The sequence below is a fragment of the Nothobranchius furzeri genome, chromosome 2, assembly GCF_043380555.1.
Source record: "Nothobranchius furzeri strain GRZ-AD chromosome 2, NfurGRZ-RIMD1, whole genome shotgun sequence".
In the NCBI taxonomy this organism is placed as follows: Eukaryota; Metazoa; Chordata; class Actinopteri; order Cyprinodontiformes; family Nothobranchiidae; genus Nothobranchius; species Nothobranchius furzeri.
The window spans coordinates 99,475,884-99,500,834 of record NC_091742.1 but is presented as its reverse complement, the minus strand read 5'-3'; the positions used below and the strand labels follow the sequence as shown (position 1 = coordinate 99,500,834).

At 43.9% G+C, this 24,951-nt stretch overlaps 1 protein-coding gene across 3 annotated transcripts; it reads left to right on the top strand.

Annotated features, from left to right (window-relative positions):
* The first annotated feature begins 9,125 nt into the window (after window positions 1-9,125).
* Window positions 9,126-23,574, top strand: LOC129160642 (gastrula zinc finger protein XlCGF57.1). 3 transcript variants are annotated; one of them, XR_011519172.1, is made up of 4 exons: window positions 9,126-10,089; window positions 10,221-10,305; window positions 11,038-11,325; window positions 11,446-12,221. XR_011519172.1 is itself a non-coding variant. In XM_054737590.2 (4 exons), exons 3-4 carry the CDS (start codon window positions 10,296-10,298, stop codon window positions 22,035-22,037), a joined length of 1,500 nt encoding a protein of 499 aa, XP_054593565.2. In that variant the 5' UTR covers window positions 9,130-9,830; window positions 9,927-10,089; window positions 10,221-10,295; the 3' UTR covers window positions 22,038-23,574. The 3 variants fall into 3 exon arrangements, 1 of the variants encoding a protein (XP_054593565.2); XM_054737590.2 differs by lacking the exons at window positions 11,038-11,325; window positions 11,446-12,221 and adding an exon at window positions 20,548-23,574 and having other exon boundaries at window positions 9,130-9,830; window positions 9,927-10,089; XR_011519171.1 differs by having other exon boundaries at window positions 9,130-10,089; window positions 11,038-12,221.
* The last annotated feature ends 1,377 nt before the right edge of the window (window positions 23,575-24,951 follow it).

The following is a 24,951-nucleotide window of genomic DNA, read 5'->3' as shown; positions in this document are numbered from 1 at the left end:
ATAAGATCGCCCTCTACAGTGCTGGTAATGTATGGAGGTGGAACACTGACTTTTAACAAGCCGTCAGAAGTCGAGGATTTCATACACAAGGTCAAAGGGAAACGATCTGATTAATAGGTTGGAACTCCTGGTTTTTTAAACATTATCGAAGTGTACTGTTTAATACAAGGTAATTGAGCTTATAGTCCTGTTCAGACATCAATGCTAACCATGTCCAACTAATATAGTTGTTCTCTGTTTTATAACGGCCGCTTTATTTCGCCTCATACAGTCAAATAAGCTGTATTTATATAGTGGTTTGGGCCTGCTTCGCTGTTTTCCCCGTGGGTCAGGCTAATGTTAAGAACAGCCTGTAAAACTTTCAGTTACATTGCAGTTGACTATCTTTAAGTCTGCGCACAACAATATATTTAACAGGTGACAAAATCTTATGGAGAAGGTAAGCTTTAGGAATATCTCTGCTTGGTTTTGTGTATTGGTTTTGTTGTTTTTTGTTTGTTTTTTTTTCTTTTCCAGTGGCGTACCATAACACCAAGGGTGATTGATCTTGGATCTGTCGCTAGAGGTTAAAGAAAGTTAACATGATTGGGGGGTACAACAACCTAAGGTGGAGGAGGGGGTTGTTTTTTGGTTCTGAAGTTCAGCCAGTTTGTGGCTTTGTGGTTCTGTGGTCAATCTTGCCCAGTCAAACAGCCTACCAGAATTACATTTTCCCTTCTCTTGTCAAATGTCACAGAGTGTGAAGCTTAAATTTATGTCCTGGAATTGTAGAGGTTTACAGAAAATTAAAAAGATTAAACAAGTCATGAATAGATTAAAGGGGCATTATGGAAGTGTGACAGCCAAAACATGTATAGAAATAATAAATGTCTTCTTCATACATTCTCCTGCAATGCCCTGGTCCTGTAGAATGAGCCCTGGCATTTTTACTGTGATTGCCTGTTTTTCTGTAAAATCACAGAAAAAGAGAGATGCTCGGGTCGAGCAGGCTGCTTCATGCGCGTTCACACTCAGGCATCGCCCGTAGCATTTGCTATCTGTAGCTTTAGCAGCAGAGAGAGAGGCAGTGCCACTTTGTCGCTGTTCCTAATGCCTAGTGACAAAGCTAGCTACATTTCTGAGGGCGCACCCAGTAAGATGTTGGGCTCTCGTGTAGAAGACCTGGGTTCGATTCTTGATGTGAACATAGTTTATTTAGAGTTTCTTTTTTACATTAATGGTATATTTTTTTACAGTAAGATGCCCAAATTTTTATTTGAGACACGCCGAACGGCATTGATTTCACAGATAAAAAAGATGTGGGTTCAACTTTCATTTTGGAACAATTTTTCAAGAGCATGCAGGAGGATTGAAGCATCTTAAACCTTTGTCGGCTGTGCTGAAGAGAAAGGTACAGAACCAAATTATTAAATTAATTAGCTGTGTGTTCTCCTTTCCTCTGTCCTCCGGGCCACACACACACACACACACACACACACACACACACACACACACACACACACACACACACACACACACACACACACACACACGGGACTGTCTCAGCTGTTATTTTCGTTAAGGAGTGTTGTTACGGTTGCCAGTCTGGCCAGGGAAGAGCAGGAGCCAGGATCACCCAGCTCTGGTGAAACAGCCTGACACCGCCCCTCCTCCTCCCCCTCTCTCCTGGGCTGCTGAGGAGCACAGCTGAGCTGAATCTTCCTTGATTGCCAACACATGTATAAAAAGGCTGTGCCTTTAGCAGTCTGGAAGGCAGCAGTGCAGGGGTTCTGCTGTCCTCCTGGTGTTTGGTTTGGTTTCAACCCCTTTCGTTTAGATTTGTTTGAGTTTTAAACTGTAGTAGTTTTTAACACTAAGTGATAAGTTTTGGATGATCCAGTGGGACCTTTTTGGCTGTTTGGTTTTAAGGTTAACTTTGTTTGTGGCAATTTTACTGAGCTCTGTTTTAAACACCTTTCGTTGTGGTAAAGCTTTTAAAATAAGTTTTTACCAGGTGTTTTTAGTCAGTGGATTGTTTTGGAACTTTTATCAACTTCAGGATTTTAAAACACCTTCTGTTCGGTTAAGCTTTTAATACAAGTTTTAACCAGGTGTTTTATAGTTGATAATTTGCTGTGTAATGTTAACCTTTTTCAGAGTTTTAGAGAGTTCTGTTTGTTTTGCATTATTTTTATAATGCACCGTCGTCATCTGTTTGTGCGTTTTTAAAACCTTTTTGTTACAATGAAACCCTTTTAATATCCACTGTCCAGTCTTATGTTACCCCCATCCTTCACATTTTTACAACACCTGTCGGGGTTTGTAACATAAATGGGGGCTCGTCCGGGATTATTTTTTTTATAACAAAAGACCGTGAAGGAATGCAAAAATCCCCTGGTGGTGGTGTTTTAATGGTGTTTTATTTGTTTTAAATGTTTTAAGCAACAGATGGTGTTATGGATGACTGGCGGGTGTTCCTGGTGGCCCCGCCCCCGCAGGAGGATCCAGCCAAGCATGAAAGAAGTGGACCCAGAGATGACACCACAGGCAGGCTCAGGTGTTGCACCTATTGGGTTAGTGTTGGTGATTCAGTTCACCATCTCGGGAGCACCCCAGGAAGGGCAGTGGCTAACCCCCCTCCCTTCGCTGGTTTGTATGTGCATCAGCACATGTGCTTAATCTGCCCGCCCGCGACGTGCATGAAGATTGGGATTTTTAAATAGCCTGTTTTTGTTTTTTATCTGGGGTTCTCTTATTTTTTAATCCTGTTGAGATTTTGTCCCTTCGTCACCCTTCAGAGTCTTCGTCCCTTTGCCCCTTTGAGAGTCTTTGTCCCTTCGCCCCTTTTAGAGTCTTCGTCCCTTCGCCCCTTTGAGAGTCTTCGTCCCATCGCCCCTTAGAGAGTCTTCGTCCCTTCGCTCCTTTGAGAGTCTTCATCCTTTCGCTCCTTTGAGGGTCTTCGTCCCTTCGCCCCTTTGAGAGTCTTCGTCCCTTCGCTCCTTTGAGGGTCTTTGTCCCTTTGCCCCTTTGAGAGTCTTTGTCCCTTCGCCCCTTTTAGAGTCTTCGTCCCTTCGCCCCTTTGAGAGTCTTCGTCCCTTCGCTCCTTTGAGAGTCTTCATCCTTTCGCTCCTTTGAGGGTCTTCGTCCCTTCGCCCCTTTGAGAGTCTTCGTCCCTTCGCTCCTTTGAGGGTCTTTGTCCCTTCGCCCCTTTGAGAGTCTTCGCCCCCGCCCTTCAAGAGCCTTCGTCCCTTCGCCCCTTTGAGAGTCTTCGTCCCCTCATCCCCCTATCCTTCACTTTTTAACAACATCTGTCGGGGACGTAACAAGTGTGCACGTACAGCATGCGCGCCTCGTGCACGAGCCTACTATTGAAGCTGCCATTACGCTTTTGGCCTGAGGGGGCAATCGCGAGCATAAAAATTCAAAACTCCGTAAAGTCTCTTTAAGAGACTCGGGTTCAAATACATCGACATATACACTGGACATTTCATTTCCATCGGCTCCAATAAAACGTTTTTGTGCCAAAATGGGAGGTGGCCACCACCGCCATTTTGACCGTGTCATAGGTTCCGTCAAGCCCAGACAATTCCACAAAAGGGAAGAGAGGAGGAGCTGAGGGTGGGGCAGTAAGGCTGGGATCAACTGACGACACCCGGTCGAACTAGCTACAAGCTAACCTGAAGCTAACCCAAAACTAACGCGGAGGTGGGAGCTAAGCTAACAAAGGTAGCAACCTAGCTACAACCAGAGTTGACTGTGCACAACACCAGAGCTTCTGAGTCAGAGATACGCCGGGCTGACCGCTGGGTAAAATGGGGTGGAAGACAGAGGTCTCCCGCAAGCTGCTGAAAGCCGGCAGCCTGCGCAGCAGACAGAAGCCGCAATCAGACAGAGATGCGCTGAGCTGCGGGGAGGGGAGAAATGGGTGGAAAACATCGGTCTCCTGAGAGCTCCACAAGCCGATAGTGGGAACCCAGCTCCACCAACATGTTGTATTTCAACCCATTTTCTAAAGTGCAGCATTATGCTAAATGCACTGGGTTTTACCCTATTACATTTACATTTCATGGTTAAACAGTACATGTTAAAATCTAATCTCAGCTCGGCAGTGACCTAAAATACATAAATATAATTTTACTTACCGAAATAAATGAAGTGGAGACTCCTTGGACACTCTATTAGTGCAATTAATGCCACAGCAAGTCATTTTGTCCAACAATTGCACAAAAATATCCAAAAAGAACGCACAAACGCTACAACTAATGGTCTAAATTGAGAGACTGAAAATGGCAGAACAGTTTCCAGGCGAGACCGAGGCTCTACTGAGGCCTTTCCCCGGAGCTAGCTCTGTGGTCACGTGGGTCTGATGCTCATTAATTATACAGAATTTTAGGCTTTTAATACACTTAAACAGAAGAGTGAGAAAAACATTCACCCCCCTCAGAGTTGTCATGAGTGTAAACTAGATCATTTAAACCTAAAACATGTTCTGGTACCAGGCTGTAAACATGTTTATTTCTGCTGTGAAATTGGTATTTTTAACATGGGAGTCAATGAGGATTTGCTCGCTTCTGACACCAGCCCCTAGTGGATGAGGGTGGAACTGCAATTTTTGGTACTTCCAGGTTGGGCTCAATTTTTGAGCCGCATTGTGGGGGCTTGTTCAAATATCATATTTTTACAGGAGACTCATACTGTTAAAGAACATCATATTAAAACAAGTAGAAGATGGCAGGGACTGTTTATACAGCCTCATTCAATTCACAGGCGCGTGGAGTCCCCCCTATCCATAGCCCAGTTCCTTTTCAAGTGTCAAATACAATTGAAGATAAATGTGGCAGATATTTAATCTTACAGGGCTCATTGCTTGATGTTAGTCTGAATCTAGTAAATGTTTATGGTCCAAATGTGGACGACCCAACCTTCTTCACTGACCTCTTCCTGACTCTTTCCTCCCTCCCAGGCGCATGTGTAATTGCAGGGGACTGGAACTGCACATTGGACCCAGCCAGGGACCGTTCCACAGGGGTTGACCAAACACATACTAAAAGTAGGACAACTATTAAACACTTTTTAAAGGAGCTCAGTTTGATCGATGTGTGGAGGCATTGTAAGCAGGACGAAACCGTGTATTCCTGTTTCTCTGGAGTATATAAAACTTTTTCTAGAATTGATTATTTTCTGGTCTCAGCTACACTAATTTCTAAACTAGATGACTGTTTTTATGACGTTATACTGCTTATTATCTGATCACAGACCATGCGGATTTACGTATATAGATAAAGCTCATGTAAGAGATCCACCCAGGTGGAGTCTAAATCCAAAATGGTTATTAGATGATAACTTTGTAAAATATATTGGGGAGGTAATAGATAATTATTTTAAAGATTACACAACCGAAACAATAACGGTAATTAAATGGGATGCCTTTAAGGCTGTTGTGAGGGGACATATCAAAAACTATCCCTCTTCTAAATCTAGAGATTACCACAAAAAAAGATTACAATTGGAATCCAAAATAACAACCCTTCAGAATTTGGTGAGTAACAACTACACAGCTAAGGCAGAGAAGGAATTATTAACTCTAAAGCCTGAATGTAATAAATGTCAGCTGACAGGGCTGCCACTGATATTATTAGGCTTAATCAAACCTTTTATGAATACGGAGAGAAAGCTGGGAAACTACTAGCATGGCAAACCAAACAAATGGAATCAAGGAAAGTAATAACTTCAATCAGCAAAAGTAATGGGATGTTAGTACCCGGCCCTGTTGAGATCAACAAAGAATTCAGAGAATTTCATGACAAATTATATGATTCAGAGGTGCAAAATAATCCTAATATTCAGAATGTGTTCTTGGACGACCTGGAAATCCCGCAGATTCCAAACGAGTTTGTAGAAATATTAGAAGAAGACTTGAAAGAAAAGGAAATTGATAAGGCTAAGATATGAGGGCAAACAAGATGCCAGGTCCTGACGGCTTCTCAGTAGACTTTTATAAAAAACATTAACTCTAAATTGCTTAAATCCCTTTTAGAAATGTTTCTGGAGGCCTTTCAATGTGGAAACCTCCCAACATCATTGACAGCAGCACTGATAACACTGCTGCCAAAACCTGGAAAACCAAATAACTCTTGTGGAAACATGAGACCAGTTAGTTTATCGAATGCTGATTTGAAAATTCTATGTAAAGTTTTGGCAAGGAGGCTTCAAGAGACATTACCTTATGTAATTCACAGAGATCAAAACGGGTTTATCCTTGGATGACAGTGGTTTCATAATGTTAGAAGAGTTCTTAACATTATTCAGGGTCTGGAGGAAACCTCAGATAAAGCCCTCCTATCTTTGGATGCCGAAAAGGCTTTCGATAAGCTGGAGTAGCCTTACCTTTTTAATGTTCTGGAACATTTTGGGTTTGGGAACAATTTCATAAAATGGCTTCAATTACTGTATATAAATGCAACAGCTAAAATTATAACAAATAGAACATCTCACAGCCAAATAAAATAAAGAGGGAATGTCGTCAGGGCTGCCCGCTCTCGCCTCTTCTGTTCACTTTAGCAATTGAACCGCTGGCAATAGCTATAAGGAATAATGCAGCGATAAATGGTACATGCTTTTCTAACTGTGAGCACAGGGTAGCACTATACGCTGATGATATTATCTTGTTTGTTTCACACTTGAGGAAGACTATTCCAACTATTTTAGATCTGATTAGCGCATTTGGTAAAATCTCACGCTGTATAATAAACAATACAAAATCCTCTATCCTACTGCTTAGTGAGAAAGAAGCTGAAAAACCAACTCCACAAGTACTGGCCTTTAAAATAGTGGACCATTTCACATATTTAGGGATAGAAATTAGGCGTAAGTTGAATTTGATTGTTAGATCTAATTATGAACTCCTAATGAATGACATAACAGGATTAGCAGACAGGTGGATGCCTTTACCTCTGTCTTCGATTGGCAGAAATAGTCTTATAAAAATGAATATACTCCCCAAAATACTATATGTTTTTCAAAATGTGCCTTTACCTCCAGCAGCTGAGTTTTTTGGGAAAGTTAAAAAGCTGTTTACTGAATTCATATGGAAAAATGCTAAAGCTAAGATTCAGTTCCATGCTGTCGTTCTTTTTTTAAAACACAGAAACAGTTTCGTTACCTGTTTTGTCGCTACGTTTCGTCTGCGGCTGCAGACTTCCTCAGCCTGACGCTGATGGTGGCGTCACTTCCTTCTCCGTTTATCCGCAGGCAGCAGAGGACGTTGTCGCCCTCTGCTGCCCGCTTTCCCCTCTCCGACGATGCAGTCCCATGGGTGGACCAACGTGTAAACTCCATTGTCCCTGTTCATGGTCCCACATCCACATCTCCTTATCTCGATTGCTTCTTTAATCCGTCTTTTGTATTTTTGTTGTTCGGTGTTTATGATCCTTGTGTTGTCCCAGTCCATTATATTGTGAAGGACAGAAGACGGGAGTTGCCGGATTCTGAGGGCGTGGTGATTGGACACCGGCTGGTCCTTGTTATGGGTAATGAGGCCGGAGAGGACAAAAGGGTGACAGATCTACCGAGTTGGTGTGTGTGGTCGACCTGTCATTGTGGCATCGGATTCTGGGGGGTGGGGTCATTCGCAGTCGTTTAGGGCTGACGGCGACGAAGATAGTTGTGCAGGTGGGCAGTGTTCCAGCGCTAGGAGGGAAGGCTTGACGCCTTCTTTAGGTAGCGAGGGCTGGGAGTATTTGGGTGCAAGGAACCACGCCGACATCTGCCGCCACAGACTCTGGCAGTTGGACTTAAGTTGTGGATTTACCCGCCGTCCTCGCAAGCTGCATCCCGGGGCGTTGGATGGTGTCGGAAGCTCAGACCCCGGGGAGGGGGTCATATCAACAGGGACAGCTAAGTACCGCTGCTTGTTTTGTTTATGCTGGACAGCTGGTTTTATCATGAGGGAATTTGGCCGTAGTGTTTTATTGTTGATTGTATTAATAAAGGATGTCTTTTTATAAGTCGCTGCCTACTGGTGTTTTTGGGTTCTGACTGGAGGGCAAGATATTCTGCCCGTGCTCCCACTGAAACTTATATTACAATATGGTTTTCTCTTGTGCAGTGATCTGTTACGGCTGACTTCTTTATTGTGCTTTCTGCTTCTTCTTTTGCTGCCCTTGTGTGTTTGACTTGTTTCTTTCTCGCACTCCTTTCTGTGTTCTATTGTTCGTGTGTTGAGTTGGCGTCCGGTTTCTCCTATGTGTGTTTTATTGCAGAGTTTGCATGGGATTTCGTAAATGACTCCACATTTAAGTCCAGCTGGTATTTTGTCTTTTGGGTGTACTAGTCTGTTTCTAACTGTTGTGTATGGCTTTGTTGGTGTGTTTATGTTGTGTTTTTTCATTGTTGCTCTTATTTCTTCTGTTATGCCTCTGATGTATGGTAGGGTTATCACTGGTTCTGGTTCTTGTCTTTCTGGGTTTCTGGTTCTTTGCTTTGGTTGTTCTTTTCTTTCTGTTGTTGTTTGTTGTTTTCCTTTGTTTATTGCCCATGTCGGGTATCTGCAGGTCTTTAAAGCGTGTTGTATGTGTTTGTCTTCTTGTTTACGGTCTCTCTCTTCTGTTACCATGTTTGCTCGGTGATATAATGTTCTGATTACTGACATGTTGTGTATGGTGGGGTGTTCTGATGTCCATAATAGATATTGGTCTGTGTGTGTTGGTTTCCTGTATGTGTTTATGTTTAGGGTCCCGTCGGTCTGCCTGGTTATGTTCATGTCCATAAAAGCTATGCTGCCTTCTGTTTCTGACTCCTATGTGAACTTTATGTTGCCTGTGTCGTCAATGTTATTTAAGTGTTGTGTTAGTGTTGCTGTTTGTCCTTTTGGTATGATTTCCAGCATGGGACCGCATCGTCGGAGAGGGGAAAGCGGGCAGCAGAGGGCGACAACGTCCTCTGCTGCCCGCGGATAAATGGAGAAGGAAGTGACGCGCCACCATCAGCGTCAGGCTGAGGAAGTCTGCAGCCGCAGACGAAACGTAGCAGAAAAAAAGGTAACAAAACTGTTTCTGTGTTTTAAAAAAGAACGACAGCATGGAATTAGAACCACGACACAGCAAGAACACACCTAAGATGTTCTAAGATTCAATTGTCTTTTATTACACAAGCGGCCGAAATGAGTTTCCTCCATAGGGTGGCCGGGCTCATCCTTAGAGATAGGGTGAGGAGCTCGGACATTCGGGGGGGACTCGGAGTAGAACCGCTGCTCCTTGAGTATTTCATTAGCATATATTATGTATGCAATTGATTATATGTGGAACATATATCATGATCAGCATTATTCCTTTGGTGATAGGATAGAATACAAATGAAGACATTTGGTCAGATTCAGATGATATAACATTGTAAAGGCAAATGTATTTGACTTTTTTTTCAAGACTTTTGAAGAAATTGCTTGAAAATAACAGAAATATTCTAACTGATGGAAAAATTAGCTGTCTTTAACTAAACTGAACACAGGTCTGTGGAACGGAATAAATGTTTATCCAGCAGGTGGCGCTAGCGCACCTTTACGCTGGTCACGGACCACCGGAAGCAGCAGAAACCGGAAGCTGCTAGCAGAGCTAGCTTGTTGTTGTTGTGGTGTGTGAGGAGAAGATTTGAGGCTCTGCAGTAAAAATGTCTTCACTTCAGTCTCTGGGAGAGTTGATCAGCTAAAGCGACTAACTGCTGCTGCTGCAGAAATCTTCTCACCAGGCTGTGGAAACTTTCTTCTCCTCCTCAACAACTTGGTGGAGTTCTTTCCAGAAGCAGAGAAGCTATTCTGCGGTCTTCGTGACAATCGGAGCTCCAGAAGCAGGTGATGGGTGAGAAAAGCTTTTCTCTAGACTTCCTGCCCTCTGGATCTGCTGCTGTTCCTTTGGCCTCTCTGAGAAACGCGCTCGTTTTGCTGCTTTCATCAGATTGAAGAGGTTCCCTCTATCAGACTCGCTCATCTGAGTTGGTCATGATGCAGGATCGCTGCTCGCTCTCTCATCCATCCTGCTCACACTCTCCGACGGAAAAGGCCCGAATCTGAATGTGACTCTGGAGGAAAAAGCGGTTAGCTCTAGTCCGTGAACTCTGGTGAGCAAAGGTCCTCTTTTCCAGACTGGATGTGTCCTCAGCTGATCAGAACCAAAGCGTTGGATCTTTAATCTCCTGCGTTGTTCTGAAGCAGCATCTTAATCAGCTCTCCTGCTTTGTTTCTATTGCAGCTGTTAGCTAAACACGGCTAAAGAAAACCTGCTACCACTTCAGGATCATCCATCAGCTGGGACTGCTTCATCAGCATGGACGCAGGTACTGGTGTGTGTGTGTGTGTGTGTGTGTGTGTGTGTGTGTGTGTGTGTGTGTGTGTGTGTGTGTGTGTGTGTGTGTGTTCTGGACAGCATGGACACAGGTACTAGTGTGTGTGTGTGTGTGTGTGTGTGTGTGTGTGTGTGTGTGTGTGTGTGTGTGTGTGTGTGTGTGTGTGTGTTCTGGACAGCATGGACACAGGTACTGGTGTGTGTGTGTGTGTGTGTGTGTGTGTGTGTGTGTGTGTGTGTGTGTGTGTGTGTTCTGGACAGCATGGACACAGGTACTGGTGTGTGTGTGTGTGTGTGTGTGTTCTGGACAGCATGGACACAGGTACTAGTGTGTGTGTGTGTGTGTGTGTGTGTGTGTGTGTGTGTTCTGGACAGCATGGACACAGGTACTAGTGTGTGTGTGTGTGTGTGTGTGTGTTCTGGACACTACAGACTCTCTTTGGTTTCGGATTCTCATCTTAATCTTGAGTCCCTCATCAGGAAAGTGTCCAGAACCATTAGGGCCAACCTCAGCTGCCTCCCTCTCATCACAGACAGACAGATGTGCTTTATTGATCCGAGGCTGGGAAATAGCCGTGTAGCAGCAGCGTTACACACATTGTCGTAAACACGGCCGTTGCGGTTGGATTTACGGTGAAGATGACGGAGGCAGCATAAGGTGGAGGTAGCAACAGTTTATTCCAGCACATGCCAAACAAAGCATCCCTCTCATCTGTTTCTGCAGCCTTAAAACGTTTCAGCCGTCACCTGGACTAAACCATCTTCCACCCACAGGGGAGTTTAACCACTACCTCTTCAATCTGTTATACCACCTATTCAACCATTTTAAGTACAAAACACTTTTCTAGCTACTTTTATTAAGATTTTTAATACATATAAATTTTACAACAACAAGAAACTACATATAAAACCCACCACACCCTCCTCCTATGGCCTCTCCGGAACCTTAGCAGAGTGTCTGGACCCTGAGGGAAACATTTGCCCAAACACCCTGTAGAGGACAAAGAAACAGGTGAGAAACACTTCAGCAACCTCTTTGCACTCACTTCCTAAATTCAAATGTACACTGCCTTTGCTTAAAGCTGAAGATCAGTAGACCTTTTTCCCCATTAACAATCCTCTGTCCTCACAGGCAGTCACCACAATTCTCCACGAGGAGCGCCTGTGCAGGACCTGGAACAAAGGCCACATCCTAATTATTAAAATGCTAAATACTCAATTATAAACTTCTTGATGTGCAAGTTGATGCTTAAAGTGCAGTGCTAAATAAAGTGCTGAAGTGCCTTCACCAAAGTGCAAGTATTTATTTAAAGTGCTGTACCCCTGTAATGAAGATCCCTTCAGTACACACATTTAGATGAGTAAAACTATAGCAATATAAAAAGTAGGGCTGCAACAACGAATCGATAAATTCGATGAAAATCGATTACTAAAAGCGTTGGCAACGAATTGCGTCATCAATTCGTTGTGTCACACAACTCTTCCAAAAGCCCCCTCCCCCGCCCGCCGTTGGGCGCAGACCGAACCAAGTCAGATCAGCGCGAGGGAGAGCCGGCAGGTGTTTGGAAGAGGAACATGGCAGAAGCAGCGAGACCTAAAAAAGTAAAAACTTCTAAAGTTTGGGAGCATTTTCAGTTAAATCAGGCGAAGACATTCGTTACCTGCAACGTTTGTAGGTCAGACTCAGCATGGCACGGGAGTACTACGGTGATGATGCAGCGTCTTAAACAAGCATGCCGAATCATCAGCGAGGAGGGAGAGAGCTCGGTGTCCGGGTAAGTTAAAACCTTTTCAAAAGTGATTCACCCAAGCCCCGGATTATTACACAGGCTAGACATGCCCTAAGCTCGTAAAAAAAAGTCTATAAAATCGTAAACGCGACGCTATTAGATAGGCGTGGGGGGGGGGGGGGGGGGGGGGACTCGCGCTGCTGCGAACCAGTTCCGCCGTCACATTCCCGCAGAAACTGGTTGATCACACCGGGGCCAGACTACTAGCATCAGTTATGTCTTCCTCTTTCAGACTGCACAAGTCTTTGTCATTTCTGCGGACTTCAGGTGAGAGCAGAGCAGCAGAGATAGCGGGCTGCTGCTCCAGAAAACGTTCCAGCATTTCCAGTGCACTATTCCATCTGGTCACAACATCAAGTGTGAGCTTGTGTTGTTTAAGCTGCAATAGTTTCTGCTTTTCTTTCAAGATGCAGCTGGCTGTTGTGCTGCGATGGAAGAACGTTACAATGTGCCTCACTCTCCCAAGCAGGCGTGCGATATTTGGGAGTTTGAGACCGGTTTGTGAGGCGAGGTTTATGATGTGTGCAAAACAGCCAATGTGTGTTTGTTGCGAGTCCCACATGCCAAAGACAGTGGCAAGTACGGGGTCAAAAGGTGAGCCATACTGGACTGGCTTGTGCGAGCAAAATCAGCCAGTCGACAGGAGCTGGGCTGCAGGTCAAAAAAACTGTGGTCAGAAACAAGGGTCACTCAAGGGTCACAGGGACGAGAGGACAGAACTGGGCGAAGGGTCAGGAGACTGACCCCACCTCTTTGCCCCACCCCTGGCTTGGAAAGATGGGATTGGAGGAGAACAGAGTGAAGACAAGCCCATCAGATCCAGAAGCCCTCTCGGGAACATTGGAGAAAAACTGAAGAATGCTGCAAAAGATGATGTAATGACCTGTGTTAAGAAGAATGCTGCATGTAGTGAAAATGACACCAAATGTTTTGTGTTGAGCTACAAAGTGTGTATCTGGTAAATGACCCCATGACCTTAAGCTGGTCCAGGAAGGGTATATAAGAACAGCTCTGAACAGCAGAGAGGGATTGGGAGAGCGGACAGCAGCTGGGGCAGAGGACAAGAAGAGACAGAGCAGATTTGGAGGGGTCATCCCCCGTCCAAGCCTGGATGGGGGATGACAGAAGAGACTCTTAGGAGAGAAAGAGAGAGAGGGAGAGTTTTGGGGAGATTCTGAGAAGACAAGAGCTGGTGTAAACTAACTCTTATTTAATCATTTTGAACTAATTCCTCCGTGGGGGATAGCAGTTGTTTTTTCATCTACCCATTTTTGTATTTTGATTTTGTAATAAACCTTTTTTGAAAAAGAAACATAATCCTGATTCTTTCAGGTTTTCTCTAAAGCTTCACGAGTGGGGCCTGACCATTAATTGCACAGAGGTAAGCACATTAATTATGGGTTCTGGAATTATCAGGACTTACTTTACGGTTTGTGACAGATTAATATAAAGAAACCTTAAGATAACGGGATTGCTTAAAAAGAAGTGAGCTACTACAGAAGGAAAGGTCTTACATATTATTTCACCATTAAAATAAAAGATATGATTCTAACTTAGGATGCCCAAACCAGGATCTAATACTATAATACTCACCGACATCCCCATCGAACCCTGATGGATGCACCGTCTCATAAGTTCTAACGGAACTAGGTTTTAAAGGAACCGGTAAATGGGACGGGCACGCGACATGGCTTCCCAACGTGGGGCACGACAAATGCCACGTTTGCGACATGGCGCGCCAAACGTGGGGCTAATCGGCGAAGGTTCAAATATTAGATACCGGACTATTCGACGTAGAACTATGTCTTTTAGGCTGATAAAAGCTTACGCACCATGGATCTGATACGCTTATAACCTTGGAGTGAAAACCGCACCAATTTCTCGAAAAGGAAAGAAATTTGGGAGAACGGAAGATTAACTCAAAGAGGTATAAAGAAATCACGGCTTTCCGACGTAAGAAAAGCCAAGGATAAAAGCTAGGCAAAAAATAAAAAGGAATAAAGAGTAAGAATAAAGAATAAGACGTGAAAACGAATAAAAATAAAATAAATAATAAAAAAGAGAAACTTTCAACCAGCCATGGCAGATAGATCTTTAACGGTAAAACCGGAAAATGTTCTCCTTAATGTGAGATTTGTCACCGGAGAAATAGCGACATTTCAAGGTGAACCACAAAGCGTTTTAGCAGTATCCTGTAACCGGAGCTTTCAGAACGAGGCCGGAACGGCTCAAGCCGCAGCGGAGCGCTGTCCAGGTGCTGAGGCACAAGTGAGATGCGATTAAACGTCATGGCTGGGCCAAAATCTAGTGAAGAAATGACTTGTAAGATCCCAGGTGCTACGGGCCTAATTTTGCTAACGAAGGGGGATTCTGTTAAAGATTGTAAAGTGGCTATGTTTCCGGGCTTCATAGAATCTGCAAATGTGTATCGTTACGCGCAATGGGGAGGCTAGAAGCCGGGAACATGTGTAATGTGTGAACCTCTGTGCTTAAGGGCTCCGTGAGGGGAGAAACCGTGCCGCCTGTAAAGGACGGACTTATAACTGGAAGCATTGGAACTCTGCTCCAATTAAACTTTGTTTTAAGAGGATCTGCTTGAAACAAGCACCTAGCTTCCGCTCTCGGCAGCCTGCAGATGTGAGAAGCCACAGCTGAACAGTGAAAAAGCACTCAGTCAGCTGAGCAACAACAGACAAGCAGGATGTGGTGACATCACCCCTCCCCCTACTAGTTCTGTTGAGAAGGGAGAGTCCTGAACTAACAGCTCCGTATGACTCTGACCTGACAGACAGCTACACTAATAAGGCGTAAGCATTTTTAACCTTGCCACATTTGGTGTTGTTGGCAGGATCCATGTAGTACTGTCAAGTAGGTCCATGGATGTGAAGTTTGTGGCACCCTGCGCGGATGTACGAGGACGCGCTTGTGGAAAGAGGGGGGAAGGTGTGACAGTGTGAGCGTTCTGTCACAATGTCTTGATTGATCATGCGCCCTGGCCAGCTGGTTAAGGGGATGTCCCTTTGGCTGAGTGGTTAGAGCGTATGACTCCCACCCCGGAGGTCTGGGGATCGAATCCCGACCGGGCCCTCATTTATCCACCTTGCCACACTTTATAGTTTTTAGCGTAAGCTTCCCACCAGCAGCTGCAAGCAGAATTAGCTTGTTGCTGTTCAGGTGTGTGAGGAGAATATTTGAAGCTCTGCAGTAAAAAATGTCTCCAGTCTGGAGGGAGAGAGTCTCTGCTTGAAGGAGGAGACTGAGATGTTCCAACCAGCAGCTCAGCTGACCAGATGGCAGCAGAAACTGGTGGAGAAGCAGGAACCCAGTTCTGAACCCTCATGAACAAACATCTGGTTCTTCAGAGACTGAAGTGAGTGATGATGATGATGATGATGGTGTGTATCTGGACTCTGAGCTGTCAGACTCTGGGTCTGAGACTGGAGATGAAGATGATCCAGAGGAGGAGGCAGCCCCACCCCAAAGAAGGCTGTTGCAGTCCCCTGGCTAGATTTTTCTCGCATGGGTGATGTTGCGAGTCCCACATGCCAAAGACAGTGGCAAGTACGGGGTCAGAAGGTGAGCCACACTGGACTGGCTTGTGCGAGCAAAATCAGCCAGTCGACAGGAGTTGGGCTGCAGGTCAAAAAAACTGTGGTCAGAAACAAGGGTCACACAAGGGTCACAGGGACGAGAGGACAGAACTGGGCGAAGGGTCAGGAGACTGACCCCACCTCTTTGCCCCACCCCTGGCTTGGAAAGATGGGATTGGAGGAGAACAGAGTGAAGACAAGCCCATCAGATCCAGAAGCCCTCTCGGGAACATTGGAGAGAAACTGAAGAATGCTGCAAAAGATGATGTAATGACCTGTGTTAAGAAGAATGCTGCATGTAGTGAAAATGACACCGAATGTTTTGTGTTGAGCTACAAAGTGTGTATCTGGTAAATGACCCCTTGACCTTAAGCTGGTCCAGGAAGGGTATATAAGAACAGCTCTGAACAGCAGAGAGAGATTGGGAGAGCGGACAGCAGCTGGGGCAGAGGACAAGAAGAGACAGAGCAGATTTGGAGGGGTCATCCCCCGTCCAAGCCTGGATGGGGGATGACAGAAGAGACTCTTAGGAGAGAGAGAGAGAGAGGGAGAGTTTTGGGGAGATTCTGAGAAGACAAGAGCTGGTGTAAACTAACTCTTATTTAATCATTTTGAACTAATTCCTCCGTGGGGGATAGCAGTTGTTTTTTCATCTACCCATTTTTGTATTTTGATTTTGTAATAAACCTTTTTTGAAAAAGAAACATAATCCTGATTCTTTCAGGTTTTCTCTAAAGCTTCACGAGTGGGGGCTCTGATCATTAATTGCACAGAGGTAAGCACATTAATTATGGGTTCTGGAATTATCAGGACTTACTTTACGGTTTGTGACAGATTAATATAAAGAAACCTTAAGATAACGGGATTGCTTAAAAAGAAGTGAGCTACTACAGAAGGAAAGGTCTTACATATTATTTCACCTTTAAAATAAAAGATATGATTCTAACTTAGGATGCCCAAACCAGGATCTAATACCATAATACTCACCGACATCCCCATCGAACCCTGATGGATGCACCGTCTCATAAGTTCTAACGGAACTAGGTTTTAAAGGAACCGGTAAATGGGACGGGCACGCGACATGTTAACCCCATCATCTCAACAGCACCAATCATATTAGCCGCATTGTCGGTCACCATAGCAGGATCTTTGCTCATCAGCCCCACTCCTCCATCGCTGCGGTCAACATTTCTGCTAGACTGGCAGAACGATGGTCAGTTTCAACTTCTGTGGTCTGTAATGCGTACGAGTTGAGGTTCCACTCCTCGTCAATGTAGTGTGTCGTCAAACTCATGTACGATTCCGTAGCCACAGATGTCCAGGTATCCGTTGTAATGCCCACTCTCTCTGCTGACTGAAGCTTACTTTTCACATTTTCTTTCACCGACTGGTGCATGTTTGGGATGACTTCTTCTGAAAGACGTTTGCGCGAAACCATAACATATTGCGGCTCCGCTACTTTCATTAGCCGCTTGAAGCCCTCGTTTTCAACGACAGAATATGGGCGCTTGCAAATGAAGCCCGCTATCGCCTCGTTATTTTGTGAGAACGTGTAGAATTAGCCGGTAGTTGTAGAGATTCCTTGAATTTCATCTGCTGCAGACCAGTGGACGGCTTGCACGCAAGATCTTGGTGATGTCGGAAAATGCGATTGTTGAGATTGGTTGTATTTCCGCAATATTTCACCTCCATTTGGCATGCCTTGCAAATCACTTTGCTTTTGTCAAGCTGACCTTTCTCTTTGTCCGTTCTGAAACCAAAATGCTGCCAGACCGCAGCTTTAAGAGTTTTTGGTGTTTTCAAACCGAGCGCATGGCTAACGTCGCTACTAGTATCCGACGCCATTTTTAAAAATATCTTCACACCTAGCACGCATGCGTGAATTCAGTCACATGACGGTGGGCGGGAGAAGGTCGCTGCACCATATTAACCCTCTATCATCACCCACGCCTCTGAACTTCTTTTATATTTTAGCTGTACAAGAGCCAGACACTGTTAAATGGTTAAATCGATCTTTGGACGTATGAATCGATCTTTATGAATTTATATAAGAATCGATTCAGAATCAGAGAATCGATTTTTTCAGCACAGCACTATTAAACATGTACTGTTTAACCATGAAATGTAAATGTAATAGGGTAAAACCCAGTGCATTTAACATAATGCTGCACTTTAGAAAATGGGTTGAAATATAACATGTTGGTGGAGCTGGGTTCTGACTATCGGTTTGGTCCCCTCCCCGCAGCTCGGCACATCTCTGATCGCCGCGGCGCTTGGGCTGCCGGCTTGTGGAGCTCTCAGATTGAAACCGATGTTTTCCACCCGGTTCTCCTCAGCGGCAGCTCAACACATCTCTGACCGCAGCGGCGCTTGTCTGCTGTGCGGCTGCCGGCTTGTGGAGGTCTCTGAGACCTCTGTGTTCCACCCGGTTTTACCCAGCGGTCAGCCCGGCGTATCTCTGACTCAGAAGCTCTGGTGTTGTGCACAGTTAACTCCGGTTGTGGCTAGGTAGCTACCTCCGTTAGCTTAGCTCCCACCCACGTGTTAGCTTTGGGTTAGCTTCAGGTTAGCTTGTAGCTAGTTCGACCGGGTGTCGTCAGTTGATCCCAGCCTTACAGCCCCACCCTCAGCTCCACCTCTCTTCCCTTTTGTGGAATTGTCTGGGCTGGACGGAACCTGTGACACGGTCAAAATGGCGGTGGTGTCCACCTCCCATTTGGCCTCAAAAACGTGTTATTGGAGTCTATGGAATCCCTTTGTCCATATATATGTTGATGGGTTTCCCCCAGAAAATGAGTTAAGCCTGGCGGCTTTGGCCGACCGGGGGGAGGGGGGGGGAGGAGGTTGCGCGCTCCTCCGTGAGAGCGGGCACATGTTCCACTGCTGTTTCTCACCAGTATCAGCTGATGGAGGGCTCTAGTTTCACTGCGGCATTCGTGTCAGTGGACACGGTAGGGTCGGGGAGGGGGGCGGGGCATGACGCTTAGCCTGGCAGGTGAGCAAGCAAAGCGCTGGGGGAAACCCTGGATGTGGTGTGGTAAGATAGCTACTGCGTGACTTTGAACTGAAACATAATGTTCCAAAACTGTGGGTGACTGTGTGTAAATGTGGGTGAATCGTCAGAACGAGGAACAAACATCATGGACATACATGAGATAAATGGTATTTAAAAACTCAAACAGACGCTACTACTTTAACAATACTTTATTGGTACCTATATGTATAATTCTAAGAGAAAATAGCAAATACTTAAAGTTGTTTTATTTAATTTAAGCAAAAATCACAACAAACTTTCAGTGCTAACATTAAAGGCTCAAGATTTAAATATTTGCATTCAATAAAAAGGTAGTATTTACATTTTTGTGCAAAACAACAGTTAATAGTGAAGATAAAGTGCAAACTATTTTGGTGTACAAAATACTAACATCTTATCTAAAAACTTGGGAAAAAAACATATTTAATTCCCAAAATAGGAAACAAATTAAAAAAACTGTATAAACTTGAGTTCTAGTGGGTTTTCAGAATAATTAGCATGTATGCTTTTTCTGGCAGGGCTGACAGCGTGGATCGCTTCTGTTTGTATTGAATTTAAGTTCAGGAGGGAAATATTAGATAAATCATAATTTTCATCTTGATAGCATCTCAAAAATGAGGTAGACGCGGATAGTTTACACACCTTTGTGCTTGCTGCTTCAGCTTCCTGTGAGGGGTTAACAGTTACACTAAATGTGAGAATCAGCAGATTAGCCTTTCAGTAGTGCTGATGCTATAGCTAACGCTATAAGTCGATAATAAGAAGCGTTCTAAACTGATGCTAGGTAAACCAACTGCAGGGAAGTTTGTTTTATGGCGTATTTATGCTTTTATTCTTTGTTTATTATTGCTTACCTCTGGAACTTTCTGTGATGTTGTTGATGCCGGCTTCCCCTTTTTGCTGATGCAGCCGAGGATGAAGGCTGTAAACTCGGGCATGCTTCGGGTTTGCTTCAGCTCACAAGTTGAATTCATACCTGATCCAAACGCGATGAGTTGCTTTGACAAATTGCTGGTATTCCTGTTATTCGCTAACCCAAACCCTAAGCCACAAATATTGTTACACATGTTTAATTGTGCTCTGTTCCCGTTAACCTATTCAAAATGCAGCTGACCTTTAGATTTTTTCAGCATTTTCAACTTGTACCTCATTTAATTTGCAGGAGTGTTAAAAGGGAGAGGAGGGGCTGTGTGCGAGTAAACTAGCTCATCTCGTCCGCGCGACTCGTGATGCGGCGCAGCGGTGAGAGAAATGGAGCGCCACAGTCACAGGGACATTTTATTGAAAAACTACCAAAATGTTGCACCGAGAAATATGATTTTTTGCGGAACCAGTACCTACTGATTGCTTTTGGTCGTTACCAAACAAGTTCTGAGCGTTGGTACCCATGCCTACTTACAGAAGGGTTGTAGATTAACTGCAGCAAAATGAACTGAGACCAGCAACAGGTCAGTTTGCTCCTGATCTATTTTGCGTCTGCCTCCTAAACCCTAACCATGCACTTAAAATATAGCCAAGAATTATACTTTAAAGTACTGATTATCCCACATCAGGAGATAGATCAGTTTTTATGGTGTTTTTGTGTGAAATAAATACGTGAAATAAGTGATTCATGTTGTCAGTGTGTTAGAAAAATCTGATGAATTTGAGTTTTTTAGTATTTTTAATCTTTGTAAATTCACCTCACAAAGTTATTTCCTGTCCTCTGAGTCAGTTCTGATCTCACCAACTAAAAGCAATAATACTACTGTACAGTCACTACTGTGAATATAAAATCACAGCGATCCGTAATTCATGTCATGTTTCTGTCTTTCCTACAGATGTTAAAGAGGTGGTGCCAGTTAAAGAAGAAGCTCCTGAAGAACAGAGTGCTAGTGTGGACCAGCAGGACTCGGAACACCTCCACATCAAGGAGGAACAGGAAGTACTTCGGGCCAGTGTGGAGGAAGAGCATCTCTGTTTGAAAGAGGAGACTGATGCTTCCAGGTTTCCTTTAACTGCAGTTTCTATAAAGAGTGAGGATGAAGAAGAGAAACCTCTTTCCTCACAACTTCATCAGCAGCAAATAGAAGACAAAGATTTTCTAACCAGCTGCTCAGCTGATCAGTTGACAGTGGAAACTTGCAGGAGCCCAGATCTGAACCTTCACAAACAGACATCCAATTCGTCAGAGACTGAAGTTAGTGGAGAGGATGATGTGAATCTAGACTCTGAGCTGTCAGACTCTGGGCCTGAAACTGCAGATGGAGACAATGAGAGCAGGTCTGAGTCACATGTTAACACTGTTAACAAATCCTTTAGCTGCCCTGAGTGTGGTAAACAATTTCTCCACAAGTGGTCTCTACGGAAACATGTGAGAGTGTCAGGTCATTCAGCAGTAAGGCCGCCAGGCTGTTTGGGTAAAAAGAAATGTGTCAGAGTGGATCAACATGTAGACTCATGCAGGAAACTCCAGAAAGAACTAAAATCATTTAGTTGTGGTGACTGTGGAAAAAGATTTAGCACAATATCACTTTTAAACAGACACGTGAAAGTCCACACAGGACAGAAGCCTTTTCCTTGTGAGCTCTGTGGAAAAGGATTTAGCCAAAAGACACATTTAAACGGTCACATGGGACTCCACACAGGACAGAAGCCCTTTGCCTGCGAGCTATGTGGAAAAAGATTTAGCACAAAATCACTTTTAAACAGACACGTACAAGTCCACACAGGACAGAAGCCTTTTACCTGTGAACTATGTGGTAAAATATTTAGACTAAAGGGAACTTTAAGCAGACATATGCATGTCCACACAGGACAGAAGCCTTTTGCCTGTGAGCTCTGTGGAAAAAGATTTAACCAAAAGACAAATTTAAACAGTCACATGAGTGTCCACACAGGACAGAAGCCTTTTGCATGTGAACTCTGTGGAAAGAGATTTAGCCAAAAGATATACCTAAACAGTCACACAAGAGTCCACACAGAATCGAAGCCTTTTGCCTGTGAGCTCTGTGGTCAAAGATTTAAGCTTAAGACAACGTTAAACACTCACATAATAGCCCACACAGGACAGAAGCCTTTTGCTTGTGAGTTCTGTGGAAAAAGATTTAGCCAAAAGACAAATTTAAACAGTCACATGAGAGTCCACACAGGACAGAAGCCTTTTCCCTGTGAGGTCTGTGGAAAAAGATTTAGCCAAAAGGCAACTTTAAACAGACACATGAGTATCCACTCAGGTCAGAAGCCTTTTCCCTGTGAGGTCTGTGGAAAAAGATTTAGCCAAAAGGCAACTTTAAAAAGACACATGAGTGTCCACTCAGGTCACAAGTAACTCATTTAACAGTGTGGTTGACTGAAAAAACTATTTTTAATGAATCCATGCTTTCGTTCTTTTTAAAAACAGAAACAGTTTTGTATACCTGTTTTGTAGCTACCGTTTCGCCGACGGCTGCCGGCTTCTTCAGGCTGACGCTGATGGTGGCGCGTCACTTCCTTCTCCGTTTATCGTCAGCCTGAAGAAGCCGGCAGCCGTGGGCGAAACTGTAGCTACAAAACAGGTAAACAAAACTGTTTCTGTGTTTAAAAAGAACGAAAGCATGGATTTAGAAAGACACAGCAAGAACACACCTAAGCTATTTTTAATGAGTATTTCTGATCATAATTGTTACTTTATACAGGCTGAAGATGAAAATAGTCTCCTACACCTAAATGTTAAAATGCACGAGAATGTTTTTTATGTTTAACACTGTGGTTTCTGTGAATTATCTGAGAGCCATATGCAGTCATCAAAAGAGCCACATACGGCTCACGAGCCATAGGTTCCCTACCCCTGCTCTAGGGTTTGAAATTCCTTACAGATCTATGTCACTGTGATCTCATGGAATTCATGGATTCACCGATCTTGTTTTTTGGGTGAACAGGTTTTTTTAACTCATTCACTGCAGCCGTTTCCTGATCAGAAAAGACTTTCGCTGCCAGCATTTTTCAGCATTTTTACTGTGCTTTTAAGAGTCACAGAATGTTGCGTGCTAGGATGATGTCAACACCAAAACTACCAAAACAAAGAGGAGACTCACCTCTTACATCAAAAAGAATCCCCGCGTTTCGAGCATTATCCGTTCTTTCATAACCCGCTGTCGAATTGTGATCGGCAGAAGCTTTTCCGGTTCGCAACTCACTTTTATTTTTTTACAGCAGTGGCCCAACACATGGATTTTCTACTTCCTGATCAATTTACGTGTGATGCACGCGGGTGAAGTTTGGCATTAGAGCTGGGATGTTTGTTCTCATGGAGCGGGGGCTCGTTCCGACACCCACACAGTAAAAAATGCAAATGACGATTTGTTAGATTTAAAATGACGACTTTTGTCATCAATGGCAGTGAATGGGTTAATTGTCAAATATGTCTCAGCTAGTTTAAGTTAACCGTTAGCATTAGCAACTTCATGACATGACAGATGGTCCTCATGGCTTGTGTAAATTGTGATGATAAAATCCACGTTGCAAGACAGTGGTAGATAGAGATGGGTACCTTTGGCATTTGAATCGATATGACACCAGTTCCCGGTACCTACGAATCGATACTGGTACTTAATGGTACCAATTTTCAATACTTTTGAGTGTTTAATAATTATTTAAATTGCTTTTTAAAATAAATTTATTTTATTTTCCCAATATATAACCATATTTGATAAATATCATGATAAATAACATACAACTGTTTGTATTTTATCATTGCAGTGTTTTACAAAAGTATTCAATATGAAAACCTTTAACAACTTTTTCTAAATGACGCAAAAACAAACACAGCTCCATGTACTCCTGTTCCTCTTCTATGCCCTCTGAAATAAATTTACTGTGTATCTTCATTCCTTTTGCCATTCATTCTCAAACTGTTTATTTTTTCTACTCGGAAATTGGAATTTCCGAGGAGAAAGTGAACGCACCATTAGCTATGTAAACAAAACTAAACTATCAAGCTTATTTTGCTGCTGAAGCAGATTAAGATGCCTCATACTCAGATTGTTGTCGCTGGTTTCATCATCACCCAACAGCCCATCGCGTTTAGTCAAGTGAAGCCAAACTTTAGAGTGCGTTCGCTTTCTTCTAGTCGACTTTCGGCGTTCTGAGAAGAAAGCGAACACACCATTAGCTGACCGGAAGCTAACATATCAAGCTAACATTATCTTAAACATTTCATTAGCATACTGGAGCAGATTAAGATGATGTTGCCTCACTTGGATCATTGTTGTTGCTTTCATCATCACCCAGTTACCCATCCCATTTAGTGAAGTGGACCCAAACTTCAGAATGCTTCCTCTGCTGCTTTGTTTACAGCTCACTCACAGTGACTGACGACGTTACGCTCTTGCGCCAGTGCATGGCACAAGTACCGAAACAAGGCACCGTTTCTTATGACATGAATCGGTACTCAGTCGGTACTATGGAATTCGGTCGGTGCCTTAAAAGGTACCGAATTCGGTACCCATCCCTAGTTTTAGAGCTGCATTGCTGTTTTCCAATCTGAGGCCCGGTGTCCAAATATCAGAAAATAAGACTCAAACTGCCATCTTCCCCTTAAGTCATCCAGGGCAGTAAGTAAGTAACATTGGCCTTTTTCTGGTAGACATTCTAGAATATTCTCAATTTCCTCCGCTCTTCTTCAGCAGTCTTTTCAAACTCACGCGGTTCACCCGTGGCTCGTGAAAAAAATAGTGCAGATGCCGAAACGATCGCTGCACGGTGCGGGTGGAGCTCCGGCGTGCAGCGCTTCGGCGGCCCATGTGGCCTATAGAATAGGATAACAAGGGCGACGAATGAAGGCGGTCCCCGTTTCGCGGAGCTTTGGCAGCACACGACCGTTGTAGCAGCTGAGGACGGGCGAGGGGGGGGTTGGCAACAAAGCAATGAAACGTAGTGCAGGGAGTCCCCCCTCCTCTCCCTAGCTGGGAGAGGGGGGGGGGGGGGGCGTAATACAAGAAAATAAACATCCCTCCCTACAATAGAATACATCTATTGTATTTTTCAGCCTTATATTTTACATAAGGCTTATACATTGCCACATACTAGTCATTTAACGTATCTTATTTTTATTTTCCTAATACTGTCGGCTTTGGAAAGGATCAAAACACAAAAGTGTAAAACTCCACAGACTCAGAAAACAAAAAACTTGAATGTTAGATTTATACTGACTGAGTTTGTGTGTTCTGTTGTTTTTGAGATTGCAAAATAAATCTTATTTGCAT